The sequence below is a fragment of the Mastigoproctus giganteus genome, chromosome 5 (genome assembly GCF_048544385.1).
Source record: "Mastigoproctus giganteus isolate SK-2022 chromosome 5, ASM4854438v1, whole genome shotgun sequence".
Taxonomy (NCBI): Eukaryota; Metazoa; Arthropoda; class Arachnida; order Uropygi; family Thelyphonidae; genus Mastigoproctus; species Mastigoproctus giganteus.
Window position 1 is genome coordinate 14,567,261 of NC_143579.1, and position 15,246 is coordinate 14,582,506.

Sequence of the window (15,246 nt, forward strand, 5' to 3'; positions counted from 1 at the left end):
CTATAACCCAATATTCTACAACTAATTTATCTCTCTAAAAGGTCATTTTTATTATGGAAATTCTATTAGTTTTATATAAATTTATGTCAAATAAGCACAACACAAAAATCACTTCAACTAAAGATGCAAAAACAAAACACGCAGCCAACACATTTACAAACGCTGCTATTGGCTGAGAGGAAGGACTACATGGTTTGGTCAGAGACAATTGTAAGCCCATCGTAAAGTGAAATAAATAGGGCAGGTTAACACAATCACTGGTTGGTAGAATCAGCCACTTTAAAGAATCAAATTTCAAAAAACCAATTCAAATTATTAAAATGCACTCCACCTTTCATTATTAGTTATCATATGTTTGGCTATAAGAATCAATTTTGAACACCGTGATATTTTTCTAAAGCACATTTCTGGAGATCACTACCATAAAACAATAAAACCAATTTTCAGTTTCTGGTTTATTGGGTTTTTCTGTTAGTGCAATCTATTATAAATGGGTAGTAAACTATCTTATTGCATTTGTGGAATTCTGTGGATTTTTACATTATTATGGTGAAATGTGTTTTCCTCTTCCATGAAATCATCAATCATATAAAAACAACAAATAAATTTTCAGAATCTTCTGTTCATTCCTATTTATTTTTTCAGCTTCATAAACTTGTTACTCCACACTCTCACTTGCTAGTATTGTGTTAGTTGTAATTTGTGTGTGTCATGTTCTTTGTTATTGATTGCTTATCTTTTTTACTGTTTTAAATTTTACAACCAAAAAAAAAAAAAAAGTCAGTGAACAGAAATAGATTAGTTAGCATGTATATATTACAGTATTAATCAAGTTATGTACACAAGCATACATTTATTTTGCTACATGTGGAAAATATCCTTCAGATTTTTTTTTACATATCGTTTAATTTTGTTAATTGGTAAGGTAAAAGTAAAGTGCAGTCATTATCAACCCACTGCAGGATGGAAGCCTCCTCAACAATTCATGCTGAGGGAAATGGACCATAACCTGCCACGCTGGTCCAGTGCGGGTTGGCAGATCGACCGTATTCAGCAGTCAGGGGCTTGAACCCCGGTCTACTCAAAGAGCATGTGCTACTGCACTCCCACTCCTGCCCACTCAGTAAGGTAATAAAGTGTAAATGTGTGCTTTATATCTTTACTTTTATAGCCTATGGATAATATTCCTCCTAGTTTCACTTATTAGAACTACTGTTTAATAGAATTAAAATTCAATTCGCAAACATTATCACAATGACCGGCACTTACTACATATCATATATGTGAATGATATTTGATTATGAAGAGTCCATCGTAAATTGATTTGATTATACTGTTGGTGTTTACAGAAAGGACAATCTAAAAGTAGAATTGTTGCCTTTTTCATTGTTCTTCTATAAAAACCTATTTCATGTTAGATCTTTAGTCCTAGTTAGAGTATACCCTCTTTTTTCTAATGCTTTCTTTACACCATCAACCCACATTCCTCTTGGTCTACTGCATAAGCTTGCCCCCTCGTATCAATTTTCCAATACTAATAACTCTTGTTGTATATACCTTGTGGCAAAAATGCAAAATTTGATCTTGGTATTTTCAGTTACAACTCTGGAAGAAACTTTATAATTACCAAATATTCAATGACAGCAGTAGTTCCATATAGAAATTTAAACAAAAATAAATAAATAAAATAAAATAAAACTTTTAATCAGTCAACCATTTCGAGAAATAAAATGTATAAAGATATTAAATACTAATACATTAATTACTAATAATTAAATAAAAGTATAGAAATTAAATACCAATAAATTAATAGAAAAGATGCACTAATAAATTAAGTTATAAACTAATAAAGTTGAGAAGATCTGTAATTTAATACATAGAGAATTAAAATGTAATTCAAACTATATAATATATTAATTTATTTTTACCTGTGTGAAACAACTGAAACAGCAGCTACTTCTTGCAAAGAAGGGGGACTGTTTTCACTTCGAGAGTGTGTTATAGTAACTTGGGGATCAAAAGGATTTTGGTATATGTCCAATATATCTAGATTCAGATTTCTAATTGTACAGGGCAAAACCTGAAATATAAAACAATACAGACTTTAAAAAAAAAGTACAAATTGTATTAGGATGTAAAAATAATTACAGGAGAAATAAAGGTCCAGCCTTTGTCTATTGTTGATAAAATTAAATATTTTCAGACAATAATTAGAAGTACACAGACCTACAAATTTCAAATAATCAGATTTTCCAATTTTTATCAGGAAAATCAGTGAATTTTTAATCTCCCAATTTGCAAAAACACAGGCTTCTAGGTACAGCACAAGGTTGTTTGGTTTTTAGGTCAGACTAGAAACAAAACAACCTTGTGATGTCAACCTGTACTGTTCAAACTAGGTGATGCACTACTGTCAATACTTATTAATCTCCCAATTTGCAAAAACACAGGCTTCTAGGTACAGCACAAGGTTGTTTGGTTTTTAGGTCAGACTAGAAACAAAACAACCTTGTGATGTCAACCTGTACTGTTCAAACTAGGTGATGCACTACTGTCAATACTTAACACCCTCAAAGCAGAATTCTTCTGTATCCAGTTTTAATGCAATAATTTGTGAAGCCTCTTAAAAGGCTCTAAAATTCATTAAAATTAAAGATTCATTAAACCTTAAAATTCGACTGACACATCTCATATAGTTTTGGAAATTCCATCTTGCACTTCACGAAACAATCACAGAGCTGCTTAATGAGAATCAACAAGTTTGGTTTTAGGAAACTTAGCTCCTTTGATGAATTTTTCAATATGATTCCATATCCACAAAGTTCTTCCAAAACATTTACCATTCTTTAACCATTACACAGCATAAAATTAAGTGTAAAAAGCAATAGATTCTTGAGTTCTGTAAATAATGTGTGAGAAGTTGATGAACTGATAAATAGATAATAAATGTGACACAACATACAAAACAAGTCCCATCTAGGAACACAAATTCGTGTCTTCAATGATCCAAACACCATTTAACACACACACGTGCCCACCCTAGGTCTGATAACTTATTTCTCCCTTGCTCACTGATTGGCCATCTAGTCGTGAAGACAAGTTATGAACTTCAAGTTCACATTTAGCCCATCTATGGATATATCAGATGAACTGATAAGGTTAATGGCAGACAATAAAAATGCATACATTCACACAAGAAGAACATTCTTTTGATCAGGGGAGGACCTACAGACAAGATGTGCAAATGTCTATCCTATTCACAAAGATGGGAGGGGGGAGGTCAAAGAGTGAAGTATGTAACTACAGACCTGTAATCTTGACTCTTTTGGTCTATTCAGGGAAAATAAGTTTGTGGTTAAAGAATTAATAAAGGATCACCTTGACAGGCATGCACTTATACAGCAATCATAGCATGGATTTAGCAAGGGAAGATCTTGCCTAACCAATCTAATTAGTTATTTTGAGGAAATAAATGCAAAAAAATAATTTTTCATCATATATTTTGATTTCAGTAAAGCTTCTGATATTGTTCCACATGAATGGACTGCTGTACAAACTGGAGGATTAAGCACAAGTCACTGCTATGGATAAAGGTATGCTTGAGGAGCCCTTCAGGGTTTGGTGTCCCCCTTATTGTTTTAAATATTTAATAGCAATATCAATGAAGACAAAGTTTATTGTCTAAGTCTGCTTCAAAGCAGACAAAGGTGGGCAAGATGATTAATACAAAGGTGGGCAAGATGATTAATGGCAATAATCAAGGTATATTAATCTAAAAGACTCTGGATAAATTAGGCAAATGGACTGAAAAGTAGCAATTGATATTTAACGTTGATAAATGCAAGGCACTGCAGTGGGTAACAATAATCTCAGAATAACATACCAGTTCGGTGATACCATATTTAAAGTAGTGCAGTACAACATGTTCTCTGAGCAGTGTGAAAAGGCTGCTACGCTACCTCATGGAGCTCTGTTAATGATATACAGGAACTTCAACAGCAGGAACAAACAGGTGGTTATCCTATTGTATGTCAATAGTTAGATCGTATCTTGAGTACTGCAAATAGCTTTGGAAGCCTCATTTCATCAGGAGGTATGTAGATCTGTTGAAACAGTTGCAGAAAAAAGCAACAAGATTAAGCAGGGTCACAAAAGGGTGCTCTGACATTAGAGCATCTGGAAACTAGGGACCTGTAAGAACTGAATGAAGAGTTTATAAAGCTTTAAATAGATTGAGTAAACTAAATGCCAATAGCATCCTAACTCTTTCATGGATGAAACACAGAGAGAGAGAGAGAGAGAGAGAGAGAGAGAGAGAGAGAGAAACAAATTTAAATTGAAAGAGGGAGCTTGCAAGGTAGATGTGAGAAAGTTTTCTTTCAGCCAGAGTGCAACTGGCTGTTGGAACAACCTTCCATCTGGTCTTGTGGAAATGGATAGTTTAAATAAATTTAAAGATTAGACAAATTCTAGTATGTAACAACTTCAGTTTTCAATTCTGCATTTTTTATTTCAGCTGCTGAATTTTCTTTGACAGAGGAAAAAATTCTTTAAGTAGGAAACTGTATATGTACTTTGTTTAAGGAATGTTGATAGTAAATACTAATTAGATACTGCTTTTAGGTTTTTACAGTGAACTAGACCTTTGACATGAAAATTTATACCTTGTTTAGATATGTTAAAATTAAGTCTTTTTAGACACCATAAAAAAAACTTGGGAGTTTGTCATTTGAAACATTACTGATCGTTTTTTTTTTTTTTTTTTTTTTAAGATTTTTTGTTGTGGATCAGTAATGTTTCAAATGTTAATGAATTCACAGAAAAGCATTCAAAAATGCATTCACAGTTCAGGAAGATAAAGTCTATCCATTAGTAATTCTATTCACTTATTTTCTTAATTATATACTATCTATTGCCATCACCACAAAAAAATAAGTATAAATAACACTTGTAGCCATCCTGTACAAATAAAGTTGTAATTAAAATTTTACACATTGAGTAATGTCTGGTGGAGAAGGGCCTCACAATCCTCAGGTACCGATTCAGCTGACTTTTGAAATGCCCCAAGCTGTCATCCTCAAGTACCCATGGAAGTTACTCTAGTAATTAATCACTGTATTCTGGCTAAAAAAAAAAAAAAAAAAATTCCTACAATCCAAACTACAGTCCAAAACTCTTTCCCCCATAATTTTAATATATGCCACTACCTCTGATATAATTTATGATTGCAAAAATTTTCTTTCCATTAAATTTTACTATCCCCTCTCAGACTTAGACCTCAATCATATCCCCTCTAAAGAACCTAGTTGTCAAGCTTTGAAGCTCACAAATTTTGAAGCTCTTCCTCATGTGGGTGCCCTTCTACCACTCTCACCAAGCACCTGTCTTGAATTCTCTGACGTTAATTTATAGGAAGCATGCTGTATGAAAACAATCCTCTCCTGGGCACACTGCCAATTTTCAGTAGGTTAGCTAGAATTTCCTCCATTCCTCCTGTATTAGAGGAATGGGGAAGGTTTTTTGGCATAGCCATAAATGGTGCTCAAATTCTTACAAGTGTTCAATTGTCATTGCTTTTTAGGTCTACGTTCAGAGCTGGCCAGTCCAACTTTTTAACATCATTATCCAAAAACCAATCCTGTACGACATGGGGCCATTGTGCTGATACTGACAGGGCCTGTTAGTATTGACACACGTAAATAGCTCATACTTGTCTTAGAAGTCAATGGGTCACTGACTTCACAGTTTTGGCAATGAGCAACCACCAATGAGCCAGCTGTTCATACCAGCTGAAAATAGCCTCATACCATTATGCAACTTCCATTAAGCTTCAGGGTCTAGATGATACTGTGACAGGAAGTCAATTTCAGCCAATTTCCCACCCAAAATGTCCATCAGATCTTGGGCAACAAAACAATATATAGCAAGATTCACAAATCCACAGCACCTTCTGCCAATGTTCTAGAACCCATGAACATTGAGAATGACACACCACTCCAAATGCTGTTTCACATCAATGATTATGACATTGAGCTTGTGCATAGCTGCCCTAGCACTGAACCTAAAGGCTATGTATAAACCCACTATAGTGGGGTATGAAAACTTATATCAAATAATCAGTTTCATTGTCATCTAAATCTTAGCAGGCTTGCAAGTTACTATGATAGTACACTGGACTACACATCTTGTCTGTAGGGCTTCCCCTGATCAAAAGAATGTTCTTCTTGTGTGAATGTATGCATTTTTATTTCCTGCAACTAATGAGAAATTGTAAAAGCATTCTGACATTTTTGCTAGCACAAGCTCATTCAAATCAATCATTAAGACCCTTCAATTGATGGAGGTCAATGTAAAACAAGTTTGCGATACACCAAACATTGCTGTCATTGTGCTTAATGGACACTATAAATATGATCTTGGAGACAAACTGAATTTAATTTTCCCCATCATATGCTGTGTTGCCTTACAATTTTTGCAGTATGAACTATAAACTCATTTGTTGAGCTCTTAGAACAATACTGAATTGTTCATGCCTAAACATAAATTTCAGAATTTTCAAAATACCATTTGTAACCCTTTTGCCCTATCTTTTTTGCTAGTTAACACTTTATTGTATTCATCTTAATGTTATCATAACTGCCACTGGCTGCATATCATGGTGGGCATGTTGTATATGCATTATATATTTTTTCCATATACTGTACTATACAGCATGTTATACACCGAGTGGACAGAAACCATGGTGTTAGCTGGGATACCTACCTAGTAACGGGTAGGCCCACCTTTCGCCGGGATAAGGGCAACCACACAGCGAGACATCAAGTCTATTAGTTCATGAAAGCATTCCACAAGTATTTCCATCCATGCTTGCTGCAACTGCTGTCCATATTTCTGTCGCATTCCTGGGTGGAGGATCCAAAGCTCGAACAGACCTTTCCACAGCATCCTAAAGCTGCTCCACGGAGTTCACGTCCGGTGAACAGGGAAGCCATTCCATGATGGTAAAATCTTGGAATGCCCTTTGAACCATGTTCTAGTCACCAGAGCTCTGTGGGGAGGCACACTGTCCTGTTGAAAGAGTCTATTGCCCCATGGGTGCACGATGACTACGAAGAGATGCAGATCTGCAAGGATGGACACAACCTGGACCATTCAGAGATACATCTAGATCAGGGGTGGGCAACTTTTTTCGTCAGTGGGCCGAATGAAATTTTTGCATCATGATGCGGGCCGGAATAGATTGAACGATTTAATAAAAAAAATCAGAACCTAAAAAAATGTTATATTACTTGAATTACCAAATTATTAATGTATTTTTAAAAAAAATATCTGAATGTCCAATTATCATTGAAAATGCGGCATTCGGCATCAATTTTTCTTTTTTTTTTTTTTTTTAATTGGCTCATTTTATGGGCTATAAATTATATTAATTAAAAATTGTAATAATTAGAAAAGGCATAAAACATAAAATATCTCGCACCAATATTATTTTTTTCAATAAGAAGTCAAACCCAAAGGAACTTCGTTCGATCGATGCTACAATAATAATTAGGAAATAACTCTTTGACGCTGCGTAGAATCACTTGGTTACTGTTGTACTGGCCGCGCGATTCCCGATCGAACCGAATTAAGCCGAACGTTTACGGCGAGTGTAGTCAGGTATGGATTTTCTATATTTATGCATTTACCGAGGGGGCCGGATTCAACATCGTCGCGGGCCGGATGTGGCCCGCCCCTGATCTAGATGTACCAGAGGTCCCAACGTGTGCCAGTTAAACATACCCCCAGACCATTAACAACCATCCACCTGCCTAAACAGTTGCTTGTTGACATGACAGATGCATAGCTTCATGTAGTTTCCACCAGATATGCACCCTCCCGTCTGCATAAAATAACTGGAAATGGGACTCACTGGATCAGGAGACCCGTCTCCAATCATCCAAAGTCCAGTGCCGATATTCTTTCGCCCAACTGAGGTGCAGAGTCCTGTGTCATGATTTTTTTTTTCAACTTTCATTATTGAAGATTCTAATTTTTCATCAATCTTTTTTTTTCTTACCTAGGTTTCAGTTTCATAGGTTAAAACAGTGTTCAAAACTTATGAACAGCTAATTTTATCTTTCGGTCAGTTTCACTTTTGCACCAAATGAATCTGTTTAACTGACTTATAAAAAAAAAAAAAATCACAGGCACAAATAAAGATTATCCACTCCGGAGGCTTTTGCTACTTGGTTTCTTCAACAGAAACGGTTCGCAAATGCTGACTTCCAGTGGGATCGCTGTTCACGCAACCTCCCGTTCAACGTCCTCTACTGCATGACGAAGGCATTTCGGACCCTACAATGCTATGTGATTCCGATTCGTCTTTGTGTTCCCTACACCTCCTGCAAGTTTGTCGAACTGGTAGTGAATCACCCTGTATAACAATGAATCAATTTTTACATCACCCACAGTATACTTTGCCAGTAATATACCATTCTTTTATTAAATGGTCCACAAAAATTATAAAAAAGAGGTGCCAATAAGGTGCAGCCATGCTTCACTCCAAGTGTAACCCTTAAAACTATTTTCTAATGATTCCTTTAACCTTTGCTGAAATTTTGTTTTTTTTATTAAAAAAAGATTTCTCAGGTGCAAATCTGGTAAATAATGTCAATATCAGTTGATACAAGCACAAGTGTCATCAAAAATTCTGAAACAGAAAGAATGGCACAAGCATACATGTGCTGGAATAAGTTTTATGGAAAAGATGACATTTATCAGATTCACAATATACAGGATATTGCTATTTGATACTCAAACTTCAACACTGCTATCTCAATGCAACAGTCTTGAATTACTGGCTAAGCTTCCAACATACAGATTCATTATGGATGAAACCTTTTCTATTAAAATTATTTTCAATTAAAATTTAAGTTCAATTAAACCTTGAGACTTTCAGTATTAGGTGTCATTGCAGACTATGCACTCTAAGCTTTCCAGAGTTTGCAATTTTATGGATTTATATCTCATATGTAAATGGCCAATCTGAGGGCCAGAACTCAGAAATATTTGTAAGCTATTCTTCCTGGCAGTTTCTGCCCATGAGCCAGAGTAACCATTCCCCCAAAGAAAATGAGTCCTAAAATATCAGAAAGAGAACACATCCTAAGTTCTAGGCAAATTCATGACCTTTTTAACATGAATGTTTCGATCCTCTGTGAAATACTACACATAATTATGCACAGATGGTTTATATTACCAATGAGCTTAAAACTGACTGTATACAACCAACGAATGAGCTGTTCATTTTCATTCATCTTCCTTTGAAACCATTCAAAACTCCATATACTGATCAGGATTAGGCACAGTATCCTCAAGCAAACCTCAGAATTTGGTGTAAACGTTTCCTGCTGCTGTTAATCATGAGCACACCTCAGACTTATATAATTTATTTTTTTGATGATTGCATAAATGTCTATAGCACTACAGCAGCACTCTCTGCATTTAGTGAGATCCCACATCTCCCAGAGAATCTTTTTGTTCTGGGAGATGCAGAACAGAAGACATTCAATTAGTTATACAATGCAAGACATTTTTTTGTCTTACATTGTATCATCAGCCTTGAACTTATCACAAATTGAAACTGCCAGTTGTGTTGGAAGCTCGGCTGCAAATCACTTCTCCATAATCCTTGCTTATCACACAGCTTCTCAGATTTCCAGTACCAATTAAAAACTACTTTATGTTGCTTGAATGTCAAGCAGTTTGTACTATGTGTAATGAGCTTACTCATGATGTTATACTATCTGGTGTTATATTATATAAAATACAAATAATTTGTTTATTTACACAAAAAATATATTGTAATGAATGATTATACATTTTTTGAGATGCTGCATATTAGATGTAATTTTACACAAAGCACTGGGACATGAAACTTATCTGCAACATATCTTAGTATATTAAAATAGTCAAATAATAAAGCAAAAATAAAATCTGTTCTCAATTTACTATACCTTAATTTGGTTCCCACTAGCATGAAGACTTCTGAGAGTTCTAAGCTTACCAATATGAACAGGAAGGGAACAAAGCTGGTTGGAGCTCACAGAAAGCGTCTGAAGCCTCTCCATTGCACAGATATCGGCAGGTAGAAAAGTTAGCTGCAGAAGGTTTAAAACTCATCTGTATATTTTATAACATAAATGTTTAAAATCTCACAAACAAAAGGAAACAAATAATATCTGTAAAAGCATTGCTATCATGTGAAAAATGTTAACATTCACCCCCTCCCCCTTCCCCCAAATGCATGCATTCACCAATAAAAGTATCAGAACTAAATCACACTATAAAGCTAAATTAAAGATAAATTTATCTCAGCGATTTTAATTTTAATTACACATTCATAAATATTTTTAATGGCCAACAAGCATGTGATTTCCTTTTTCCATCTGAACCACTTTCACTGCTGCTGACAAATGATATTAGAGTAGCATGGGAAATTACTTTTACACATTTTTATCTATTTATTATAATAAATACATAAAAATGTATGAATATTGTTACTATCCTTTAATATTTATTTAGCCACATCAAGATTTTGGAAAACAATCCAAAGAAATAGGGACATACTGAATGTATTTCCCTATTGGAAATACTGAATAAGCATTTCAAATTTTGCTGAAAGGTTCTTAAGTTTATAGATAGTTTAATGATGACCTATATCAGGGGTGGCCAACGAGTCGATCGCAGATTTAATGTCGGTTGATCACGACGAATTTTAAATATACAGTCATCCCTCGATTTGTGCACTTTGTGCAATGAAATTTTTGAGAGGGTAGATTAGCAGCACATTTTGAAGGAAAAAAGTAGATCGCATCACAAATTAAGTTGGCCACTCCTGACCTATATAATTACAAAGCTTAGGCTCCTCAAGTTTCCCAGCAGAACATTATATGGGTTACTAACTACATCTGAACCATCCTTGCAAATCTTCAAAATACATTGATGTATGCATGTGACGTATGGACTACATGAAACTGTATGAGCTACAGGTTAAAACAGATTTTAAAATAGTCAAATTTCACTCTACAAACCTAATCAACTTATCATGAAATATCTTATTTTAGTCCAGAAACATGTGCAACTGTCTACCTTCAAGGTACCTGTCTGTCTTCAAGAAATCTGTGAATAAAACTAAATCCTAGGATTCAAGGTATACCTAGGTACAAGGTGTGTATATATATATATATATATATAAGACTGGCAATTTAATAAAACTGCCTTTAAAGTCAATTCATTATTAACTTGCTTACACTTCTCAACAAAAAAATGAAAACAGTAGTGATACTGAATTAAGTGAACTATGGTAAGACTTACATTGTTTTCATTAAGATTCAGCGTCCTTAAGGATTTCTGTATTTCTCCTTTACATAATTCATATGGATATTTTTCCAGCTTATTACTAGACAGATTCAATTCAATAAGCTTAAGGCCTGACAATTCTGGAGGTAAAACTGACAATACATTATTACTCAAATCAAGTTTCTGAAGTTGATTAAGGTGAAAGATTCTTGAAGTTACACTATTCAACTTACAACCACGAATAGTCAATGCTATTAAAGTATAAGGAAGCTTGATTATTTGTGCATAATAATCAGCTGGATTCTCTATGATCAGTTTTGTCCTGGGCTTCTGAACTGTAGTTGGAGGCTGAGAAAAATGAATATTTATATCCTTCTTCTGAATAGCCAAATGAAGTGCACGGCAAAATGCTTTTAACTGAATGGCATCTGCCTAAAAAGAAAAACAAAAATGTTTTTTATTTATTGTATAAATTTTGAACATGAAGTCAAAATAATAAAAGAACAATAAATGGAATAAATAGGAACAATAAATCAACAAAGGAAATACTATTTTTTAAGTATAATTTGACTGGATTAGCCAAATAAATACTGAAGGGAGCAAAAATGCAAATTATTTATTTTAATGCTAACTCAACCAAACTTAATCGCATACAAACTATTAACATATTACCTTTTTAATGACAAGGTCATGTGGAGGTTCTCTGAATCGAAGAGTAAGTTTTCCATCTGCAATAAACTTGGTGAAAATTTGCTCCACATTTCCAACAACCTATAAAAACAAACAAATTATTATCATATTATCAACTTATTAATAAAAATTTCCACACAGTAAAACTGCACCATTATAAGGAAAATGCAGAGTTCAGCAAACACATGTGGCCTCAGACACTGAATTTTCTACTAGTAGTGGGCTCTGTGCAGTGTCTTTTTTTTTTTGTTTTCCTATGGAATTTAAGATTTGCAAAAATGAAAACTTTGTACATAAATGCTATCAAATATTAATTTGTTCTTATTTTAACAGGACTATCAACAGTAGATTGAAATTACTGTTAATTTTGTTCTTTGTTATTTGTTAAAAATTAAACTTTTTTTAAAAAAACATGAAAAAGTTAATTTTTTTTTTTTTTTTAAGAATAATATCATCTACATCTGTATTCTAGAGAATTCCTTCAATTTTGGGTCAAAATCAGAAAACTAAAAATAACAATCTCTGAATTTCAAAGCAATTTTTATTTTGCCGTCTATTAAAACTATATCTACTGTTAATTAGAAACACATAAAGGAAATAGCAAGGCACTGAGATTTCAAGACAATCTGTACATAAACAAACACATTTAAAATACATCTGACCTTGAAAAACGAAAATAGGCATTCATACACCTTGAAATCTAAACATGGAAAAAAAAGTAAATATATACATGCACTCCACAGAGCCTATACATTAAAAACATAAATACTTTAGCATTATCAGAGGCATATGATGCAAGAAAGCAAGCTTATAGAGCATCAGCCAAAAAAAAATCTTCCCCATTTGGTCACTCCAAATGTTTGTCTAGTTCAGCCTTAAATTTATTTAAGCTATCAACTTCCACAACAACAGATGAAAGTCTGTTCCAGCAATCAACTACCTGCTGGCTAAAGGCAAACTTCCACACATTTATTCTAACAACTGTCTTTCCTCATTTTGAATCTATGCCCCCTGAGGTTCTTAATCTGAGCAATTAGAAGTATCCCATCAGCACTGAGCCTGCTCAAACCATTCAAGACCTTGTACACTTCAATCAGATCACCTCACAAGTGCCTAATCTCCAGATGCTGCAACTTACAGAATTTAAGCCTCTCCTGGTAAGAGAAACCCTTTGTTCCTTTCACCAACCTTGTTGCCCTTCTCTGTACTCATTCTAGCAACTCCACATCCTTCCTAAAATGAGGCCTACAAACCTGTACACAGTACTCAATGTGTGGCCTTACCATTGCATTATACAAAGGTATATTACCATTGCATTATACAAAGGTATAATCACCTCCTTGTCTCTGCTAGCAAAATTCCTATATATCATTGACAAAACTCCATGTCAATGATATATAGGAATACTACACTTGGGGAGGTGGAGAGTGAAAAAGATACTGCTGAAAAGGTTAAATTATAATACTACAATGATTTTAACCAGTATTCACTTATTATATTTGATTGCCATTAAAGCCATATCAAAATAAACAAATACATAAATACAATTGATACAAAAGAATAAATACAATATTAAACTATCCAATATTAGGTCTTTTAAGCTGAAATCCTCCAATAGTTAAATATAATTTAACAAAGCTAGGTATACAAATATTATTATACAATATCTAATGAAAAAGTTTTAAGACTATTTATTATAATAAAAGCGGAAAGGGGTCCCCCACATTATATGATCAAGCCACTTTCTGCTCCAAACCAGCAATGAGTAGCAGCTGTTGAAGTTCAGATATGTCTTAAGCCTCTGTTGTAATCATAATGAATACAGTCAGTCCTCGTATAGCACGATAGTTGTGTTCCTAGAAACCCTTGTGCAATGCAAAATCGTGCAATATAAACTGTTTGTTTGTTATTTAGTTTTTAGGAGCATTAGCAACTAAGGCCATATTGCTCCGGGATATGCGGTGGTCATTCCCTGACCTTTCCGCATCCTCCATATTTGGTGGTGACGGGCTCGAACCCCGGTAATATAAACAACAACAGGCCCTATGGGAAAAAATAGGGTTAGGTGCCGGCCACCCAAGATTGAACACACATTTGTAACCAAAACATTACCAAACACAATAAATAATCGTAATAAAATACTTACGTATTTTATTACGACTATTACGTAATAAAATATTGCTAATGCTTTTGCTTCTATCGTAAGTAAACTTATTTTTTGTTTGATTTTCTATCCAAACAGATGACAGCCGTTCCATCTTTGTGTTTTAATCTAATGGATTTTAATTACACTTTGAGTTGTTCTTGCTATGAAAATTTTTTATTTTCTCTGCATTCTTTCTAATTCTCGGCGTTGCCTCATTTAGGTCTGTAGCACATGCAATATCACATGGTCTTTCATTTCGCTCAAAGCGTTTCACAATTTCATATATTTTTTTCTATCGACAGAAGCGGACTGGCCATAAGCCTTACCGGGGAAACCCCGGTAGGCCGGAGGCCGGTGTGATTTTGGCCATGAACCATAGTATGAGGCCACTATAAATTTTCCCGGGGGTAAGAATTTTTGACATAGTCCGCCTCTGTTTATCGATATTGCTTTTCTTTTTCTGTCTGAATCTGTAGTGTCTTCACCAGGACGATTCCTTTTCACACCTTTTAAGTATTTTACTCATTTTTAGGGAATAAAGCACAATTACAAAATGAGGAGGCACGCTTGACACACAAACAAAGCTGTGCGCGTGTAACAACTGAATAAACAACACCGTAAAGGCAGAGATACACTATTAACACCTCACATTTTACTAAAGCACATATCTAGGGGTTACTACCATAAAACAATAAAAACAATTTCCAGTTGCGTTTCTGCTAGTGGAATGTGTTATAAACTGGTAATAAACTCTATCTAATTGCATTTGCGATTATACCGATAGCTGGAATTGTGTTGGTTTTTACGTTATTATGATGAAATGTGTTTCCCCTTCACTGATATAAAAAACATAAATACATTTTCAGAATCTTCTCTTCATTCCTATCGTGTTGCGTTCAATTGGGGTGATTCTGAGTTCGACTGCCATTTCTTGTAAACACAAATGGCGAATCGTGCATAAGCGAATTCGGTTCGTGTTATGTAAGATATCGTTCCCCTCTTTATAAATCGTGTATGATCGAATTCGTGTAGTGTAAACACGTGTTATACGAGGACTGACTGTATTA

At 34.4% G+C, this 15,246-nt stretch overlaps 1 protein-coding gene across 1 annotated transcript in view; it reads right to left on the minus strand.

The window, feature by feature from the left end:
- The window catches only part of LOC150085190 (leucine-rich repeat protein 1-like), a 33,784-nt gene that overhangs the window by 5,189 nt on the left and 13,349 nt on the right, over positions 1–15,246 (minus strand). Inside the window, exons 3-6 of the mRNA XM_090373860.1 lie at positions 12,016–12,114; positions 11,359–11,775; positions 9,999–10,142; positions 1,929–2,080 (exon numbers count right to left, since the gene is read on the minus strand). Coding sequence (XP_090229986.1) covers positions 1,929–2,080; positions 9,999–10,142; positions 11,359–11,775; positions 12,016–12,114 — 812 coding nt within the window. The remainder of the gene's footprint in view (positions 1–1,928; positions 2,081–9,998; positions 10,143–11,358; positions 11,776–12,015; positions 12,115–15,246) is intronic.